At 35.8% G+C, this 8,314-nt stretch overlaps 1 protein-coding gene across 1 annotated transcript; it reads left to right on the top strand.

Moving 5' to 3' along the window:
* The first annotated feature begins 796 nt into the window (after positions 1 to 796).
* Positions 797 to 3,683, top strand: LOC119988120 (protein DETOXIFICATION 40-like). Its single transcript, XM_038833053.1, has 7 exons — positions 797 to 1,217; positions 1,571 to 2,137; positions 2,324 to 2,388; positions 2,490 to 2,546; positions 2,669 to 3,026; positions 3,117 to 3,203; positions 3,288 to 3,683. The coding sequence occupies exons 1-7, from the start codon at positions 912 to 914 to the stop codon at positions 3,351 to 3,353; spliced, it is 1,506 nt and encodes a 501-aa protein (XP_038688981.1). The 5' UTR covers positions 797 to 911; the 3' UTR covers positions 3,354 to 3,683.
* The last annotated feature ends 4,631 nt before the right edge of the window (positions 3,684 to 8,314 follow it).

The following is an 8,314-nucleotide window of genomic DNA, read 5'->3' as shown; positions in this document are numbered from 1 at the left end:
ATATATGTGTTTTTAATCGATGGTTATTTTAATGTCACATAGATTTGAGGGATTTTTAGGGATCAAATTATCGGAGTTTCTAGCATTGTCCATATATAAAAAGGATAATGCTAGAGATCCCTAAAATTTGATCACTAAAAATCCCTTAAATCTACGTGGCATTAAAATAGTCATTGATTAAAAATACATATGTAGGACCTATTTTACATCCAACCCTTTATATTAAATAGAGGTATTTTAAGTTACTTTTTAAGGGTCTCAAGCATTATCTATATATAAAAAAAAAAGATTTTTATTAGAAGACAGTGATTTGTACTGCTCGATCATTTTTTTTTTATTGGATTCGACTTTTGAATCATTTGATATAAGGGTGTTTAGGTCATTATCTAAGTAAAATAAAGTTCTATTTAAAGATTACTATAGTTTTTTCTCATAAAAAACAGTTAATTTTTCGACATATTTGTTGAGAAAAACTCATTGAAATAAACATGGGAAATTACAAATTTTTCAAGAGTTTGATTTTCCTTAAAATAAACTAAGCATACACCTGAACCACTAATTGAAATGATAAAGATGACATGTATCATCTTGATAATCAATATTACAATCTCTCTCTGTTTCAAAAAAAAAAAAATTATAGCGTAAAACATCTCAAAACCCATAATAAAATAAAATTCACGGTAAGATATTTTATAGAGAAAATTTACTCCAATACCAGCAAGACACATGCCCCAGTCAATTAAAAAACGACAACGACCCTTAAACTTATAACGATTTGGCAATTGGCATTAACTTTGTCACAAAATTAGTTCCAATATATATGAATAAAGAAAACCAATATAAGAAGAACATGATGCCTATGTAGTTGACGATATCTTGACAACCTTCAATCTTCCACACAGAGAGCAAAGATGGCGTCTCAAGATGAGCTACAACAGCCAATCTTGAACTCCCAACCCAGCCATCATGGAGTGGATGCTCGGCTTGAGAAGATCCTAGTTGACACCCAATTGCCTTATTTCAAGCGACTGCGACTGGCCTCATGGATTGAATTTATGCTCATGTTCAAGCTGGCTGGACCTGCTGTTTTTGTTTACTTGATCAACAACTTCACCTCCATGTCCACGCGAATCTTCGCCGGTCAACTCGGCAATCTCGATCTCGCCGCTGCTTCTCTTGGCAATAGCGGCATCCAACTCTTGGCTTACGGCATCATGGTACGTTGCTCTCCTAGCTAACGGTAAAATTTTGAAAATGAGTTTTTGATCTAGTGATAGTCAGTTGTTAGTATTTCTAACTTGTTAGAAGGTTCAAATCCTATCGCCCGCTAAGAAGAGGAGTGATGTAATTTTTGATCACTGAAAGATTTGTCAAGTTCCAACTTAATCACCCAATATTCAAACGTTTTCTAATATACACACAATTTTTTATTTTTTTTTATTTTTTTGCATTGTTCGGTAGATTCTTTATTTTAATTTTTTACGCCACAAAAATGAGTTTACTGATTGAATAGTGAGAAATATGCTCGTGTGTACATTTGAACAAATTTCAAGTCCGCTTTTCCATACAGTTGGGCATGGGAAGTGCAGTGGAGACACTATGTGGGCAAGCGTACGGGGCTGGTCGGTACGAGATGTTGGGGATCTACCTTCAAAGAGCAACCATTGTGCTCGTTATAACTGGTCTACCAATGGTGTTGCTGTACGCATTTTCAGAGCCAATTTTAATCTTACTTGGTCAAACAGAGGAGATAGCATCAGCTGCAGCAATTTTCGTCTACGGTCTCATCCCACAAATATTTGCTTACGCTGTCAACTTCCCCATACAAAAATTTCTCCAAGCCCAAAGCATAGTGAACCCAAGCGCCTACGTCTCAGCCTTTACACTCTTGTTAAATCTATTGACGAGTTGGGTCGCTGTGTATAAGTTGGGCATGGGTTTGTTCGGTGCGTCACTGATGTTGAGCATATCGTGGTGGGTCATGGTGGTGGCTCAGTTTCTCTATATCTTGAAGAGTGACACGTGTAAGAAAACTTGGACTGGGCTTAGCTCGCAGGCCTTCTCTGGGCTTTGGGAGTTCGTCAAACTGTCCGCCGCGTCAGCGGTGATGCTGTGCTTGGAGACTTGGTACTTTCAGGTAGAGGTTTAAACGATCGGTTACAATCGATTTTTTAACATATATTAAACCGATAGACGGTCTATTATTTCAGTTACCGGCCAGTTCTATTAAAAAAATATGTAAAAAAATTTGAAAAGTAACTGACCAATAATTCAGTTATTACGGTTATTCAGTTATTTTCTTAGCATCCCTCCCTACTGCCAGGTACTAGTAGTGATTGCAGGGCTGCTCGAGAACCCTCAACTGTCTTTGGACTCACTTTCTGTATGGTAAGCAGGCTCAATCCTCATGTTATCACTTCAACTTACTAACACTAAATCATATGAACTAACTATATATGAAAGTTAATTTGGTACGTCTTGTGCTGCAGTATGTCAATAGCTGGATTGTTGGTCATGGTGTCAGTGGGGTTCAATGCAGCTGCAAGGTTTTGTCCAATTTTATGAATCTTCCATACACCCTCAAATACAAAGCCACTTACTTACAGATTTTTTAATGTCCTATTTATTCATTATGAACTGTCTGATTGAACAATGATGATAATGGCAGTGTGAGAGTGAGCAATGAATTAGGAGCAGGAAATCCCAAATCAGCTGCATTTTCAGTGGTCATGGTGACTTTGGTTTCTTTCATAATTTCATTGGTAGAAGCTGGAGTTGTTCTTGCCCTACGCCACAACATCAGCTACGCCTTCACACCCGGCAAGATCGTGGCCGATGCCGTATCAGACCTCTGCCCCTTTTTGGCTTTAACACTCATCCTTAATGGTGTCCAACCAGTCTTATCTGGGGTGGCTGTAGGGTGTGGATGGCAAGCATTTGTAGCTTACGTTAATGTGGGATGCTACTACGTTGTTGGAGTTCCACTAGGATGTCTTCTTGGCTTCACGTTCAATCTCGGCACAAAAGTACCCTAATCACTCTTTAATTTGCTTGTCTTGTATCTTACAATGTTGATAGAACGAACGTTAATTCACTCGATCTGTTCATATCTGTAGGGAATTTGGTCTGGTATGTTAGCAGGAACACTAATGCAGACCCTCATATTGTTGTGGGTTACATACACCACAGACTGGAACAAAGAGGTAAGTATCAGTTGCTATAAATTATTGTTTTGAGATTATGTTTAGAAACAAAATGCAAGGTCGATTTGATGATGAAATTTCCAGGTGGAGGTGGCGAGACAGCGTTTGGACAAATGGGATGTGAAGGAGACTAAGGTCGTAAAGACCTAAATTGGTGAATCTGTGGAAATAAAAGAGATCAATCATCAGAAGGGACAGAGGATGACACCATATCTGCCAGTCTCCAACCCTTTTTTTTTTAAGGCGTCTGATAGTTGCTGCTTCTAGGGATTCATTTGGCACATTGGAGGGACTAATAAGAGTGTGAGAGGCAAATGCTGATGAGAATGAGAATGGTTCATGCTAGACTCAACAATACAATGTGCATTTTATCTTTTTTATGTCATTGTAATAAAATATTTAGATGTACCCAGCTTTAAATTTAATCCCAATTCGGTTTGAAACTTGCAATAAATACCAATGTGATTTCATTTTCGTCCCTTTGATTTCATTTCCAGTTTGAAACTTGCAATGAAGACCTTTAAATATAACTTTTCGTCCCTCATTAACGTAATTTCATTTTTGTCTTTAAATTATTTTTGCTCTCAATTTCGTCATTCAACTGTATAAAAGTACCTATTTTCTCCTGCAAATGAAATATAGTCCGAAAAATGCTACTGGTATCTATGTGCCATATCAGAAAAAATTTATGTTGGCAAACTTTGACAAATTTCAACGTTATTTCCCTAAACTATAAAATTGTGGTATTTTTTTATCTCTCAACTATGCAAAAAGTAATTATTTTGCCCTTAAAAACCACATTAAGATATAAAGTGTATAAATCAAAAGCAAATCAGAGACAATTATGTAATCAAAGTGAGATCTATTTTTATTATGTTTTCCTTTGTTGTCATTTACTTTGATTTACCAACCCCTCTTCTTGCACGGAAAAATACTTGGACCTATTTGTGGCTGTTGAAAAAAATTTCAATGAACAAACCTATGTTGTCGAAAATGAATTTGAGGGGTGAAATTGAGAAAAAAGTAGTATAATTGAAACCACATGTATAGTTGATAGACGAAACTTTCGAATATGTCCAATATTGTGTATTCCATTGCATATAAATTATGCCAATGGGATGTCACATAAGATTTTTTCCGATGTCGAAATTTTTTGAAAGACGAACGGGATACTTGCTCATAGTTTAGAGAAGAATATAGGAGGAAAAATGGTTTAAAGATGAAAATAAAATCACGTGTATAGTTGAGGGATAAAAAATTATATTTAACCGATCATCAAATGTCTTGGGGAAAAAAAATCTCTTCCACTATTTTTTTTTTTGAAAAGAAATTCTCTTAGAACATAAATCAGGCATAAGAAAATAAATCAAATTTGACAATATGTCAAGTCATCTTATAGTTGGTCTAAGAAAAATCACGAAAATAGAATGTACCTTGGTGCCTGCATAGTAAAATACAATTCTTACACGAATTTGATAGAGGGAGCTTTCTTAGGAGAATTTATTCACTTTCTTGTGTGTAACTTTGCCCTCTCCTCTCTATTTATGCAATGGCGGAACCGCTAAGGGGCAAGAAGGGCCACGGCCCCCCTAAAATTTTGATTTTTGTTTTATATATACATAACATTTGTGATGTCATATAAAATTATAAACAATACATATTTCTTAAAATACACATGTATTAGCCCCATAAATTTTAAAAAATTCTTTGATATATATATTTATAATGTGATATAAACTATACAATTTTTTAAATACATGTATTTCTCCTGAGTAGCCCCTTAAATTTTTGAAAATTTTTATTTATCGTTATCAAATATATATTTATACTTTTCTAATTATAATATGTATGGTTAATTTAGAAATTATAATTATTAATTGATACACAATCATACATGATACTAGATTATTTGTATTCAATGAAGAATCGTCTAGCACAACTTAAATGGTTATTTCTTTTGTTATCTTGAACATTTCATCTTTTAATTTATGATGTGTAATTTAATGACTATATAGATATTTGTTTATTCCCGATCACTTTTCATGATATAATCCTTAAAAAAATTTAGTGAACACTGTCCTTGAACCCGCGTCAACATTTGTCCCCCTTGTAAATTCCTGACCCCCTCACTATATTTATGCCAATAGGTGGGTCCATCATGGGTGCCCACACTCATTTAGTAGATTGAGGCGTAGCTTCCCCTCTCTCCTTACTCTCTTGTATCCTTGGGTCAGATCCAATTTCAAACCCATCATAATAACTCAATGAGGCATTCTTTCTCCTAACAGTAGTGCTAGGTAACCCATATAAACATGTTGGGCTCCCATGGGCTACATGTCATTTTTGTTCTCCTAATTAAGTGATATTTATTTTCTCTAATCTTTAATGTGGGACTTTTAACTTTAAGTCTCCTATTGAATTTGAGAAACCACATTTAACAATGGTAACAAATTAATTCCATCAACAATAATATAATTTTTATATTTATTTAAAATACAACAACAAAAACTTATTACAAATGGCATGTAGCCCATCAGTTTGGTAGCTCATGAGAGCCCAATAGGTTTATCCTACTCTTTTATCTCAGAATTGATTGTCTAAAATTTATTATTTTAATATAGATTACATTGTTTTTTAAAACGTAGTCTAGAATTCATTGTTTTAGTTCTAAATCCGTTGTTTCTGAATCCGTTGTTAGAAAGAGCTTGCACTGATTCCGAATATGTAATTTTTTAAAAAATCTAACATGTATTTTGAGAGTTAAAACGTTTTAAAATTTCGTTTAAGATATTTAAACTCCCATGAACTATCACTATATGAACTACTAGCACTGCAGAAAACTTATTAGTCATGTTTGCTTCATGTGGTGTGATCAGCTGGAGCTGAACATGCCTAGTTCTGGTGGTTGCCTACAACCAGTAACCAATCACCCAATCATTTATTAGAGACAGTCAGACAGAGAACAGTAAGGACATTAAGGACAGTACGGTACAACTAAGCAAAGATCTTTCTAGTTAGATCCATTAATAACGTGTACATTCAATGACAACTTACTATATTTCATCATAATTCAACATCTAATTTTTCAGATTCTTTTGTCTTGAAATCAAATTAAGAAAGCATTTTAATGCGCTCTGCTTTGCAGATTGAAGGAATCATTGGCATGACCATAAAACAGAACATAACAATCAAATACCAAAAAAGGAAGAAAGCAAGGAAATCTTTCAAAACAGAGGAAGTCTTGAAATGGTCTCTCCACTGCCAATCAATCGCTTCCAAGCTCTCAATAGACCACCAAGTTGTTTGTAGAGTTTGATTCTGGTTGTAGACAATGTTAACAACATTCCCCTCCTCAAACACTTCAATTTCTTACCAATCTTGATTTTCAGCCTAGACAATCTGATTCTCATAAACGATGATCGTCCTCTGGAATCAGCCTGCTTTAATACTTTGTATATCAAGAACTGTGCTCTACGATGGAGAATCTCTTCTGGGTCCTCCTTATCGATCTTCGAGTACCCGGATTGTCTCCTCAAAAGAGTAGTCATTTTCTTTGTCAAGGAAAATTATACTCCTCCTGCAGAGAGAGAGAGAGGAGAAGAACGTGTTGAAAGCAGGACAAGAAGGTACAGGTCGTATAAAGAACAGATGGCACTGAAGATATATATTTATAGTGTGTTTGAAGGAGCTAGTATGAGTGTAAGACTGTGAGTCAAGTTTTAGTGGGAGAAAATTAGTTAGGCAGACGTAATAGGTATTTCCATAACCCACCGACTGGGGCAAACAAAGACTGACATGAAGAATTGAAGATGAGGGAGTGCATTTATTTTTTTTTCCACGGCCTGCAAGAGGGTTGGGGTCAAGAAGTCAAAGGGGACCAAGGCTGGCCACGTGTAGGGCAGACATGAATTTCTACCGGCGTGATTGCGTGAAGCATCTTTGACAAAAAGAAAATTAAAACGGCAATGACTATAGAGTGCGGCCCCACAAAAGTACAAAACCATGCCATCAGTCGGTGAGGACTGGACTGTCTTTTCCGTGACTGGTGTAGTAATACAGGGATGGGATTAACTGGATTATTATTGCTGGAGAAATCAAGTGTGTCACTGATTTGGTGGTTAAGTACTTCTTCTAAGCGTGCATCTTCGATACAATGTGATAAGGATGTAATGAAGAATTTGTACTCAACAAGTCTATGGGGACAAGTTTATGCTTTCCAAACCAAATTAGTAATCAAGTATGTACGTTATTATATAGATGATGACATGACATCAATTTTTATCTATAAAGCAAGTGATCTTTAATAACGATTGCCGATTGGAGTATGTGAATTTCTTATTATAAGTATATGACAACATTAAACAACAAAATCACTTCGATGATAGTTTAGTGGTGAATCTTTTTGAGGCCAAATCGTATGGATTCGGAAGATCGCGAGTTCAATTCCCAATAGGAGCAATATTATTGTGGACACGCCTGAGCCTTTTGGTCAAACTTACTATGTTGTCAAGTGAGAAATTTCGATGCACACGGACTTGAGGGCTTGAGTTTAGAGTCATATCAAATGTCTAAAGAGCAAGCTTGTATGAATATTATTCTTATGGCTACGCACTAGGCCTTTTGTTCCAATTTACACTGTCATCATGTGGGAGATTTCTGTGCTCACAAGGCTGGCGGCTTGAGTTTAGGCTCATGTCCAAAGAGCAAGCTTGTATGAGCAATATTATTGTGGTTACATGCTAGGCCTTTTGTTCCAACTTGCACTGTCGTCATGTGAGAGATTTCTATGCGCACGAGGCTGACGGCTTGAGTTTAGACTTATGTCAAATGTCCAAAAAAACAAGCTTGTAATAAGTAATATTCTTGTTGCTATATGTGCCTTTTGACCCAACTTACCTTATCGTTATGTGAGATATTTCAGCCAAATTGTTGATTGGATCAAGAAAAGGCATGCACGCCTCAAACCCTCTAATTAGTCCATTTGATTATTGTTTATATGCTGATAATTATGTCATCCATCGATGTACTAATTGCAGTTATCCGAAGAGTGACGTGTAATACAAGTTCAAAATTATTGGATGAACAGAAAATTTCGGCTGCAAATTCAGAGC

The sequence above is a fragment of the Tripterygium wilfordii genome, chromosome 21 (genome assembly GCF_013401445.1).
Source record: "Tripterygium wilfordii isolate XIE 37 chromosome 21, ASM1340144v1, whole genome shotgun sequence".
Classification (NCBI taxonomy): domain Eukaryota; kingdom Viridiplantae; phylum Streptophyta; class Magnoliopsida; order Celastrales; family Celastraceae; genus Tripterygium; species Tripterygium wilfordii.
The sequence above is the reverse complement of the archived record's forward strand: the minus strand, read 5'-3'. Positions and strand labels throughout refer to the sequence as shown.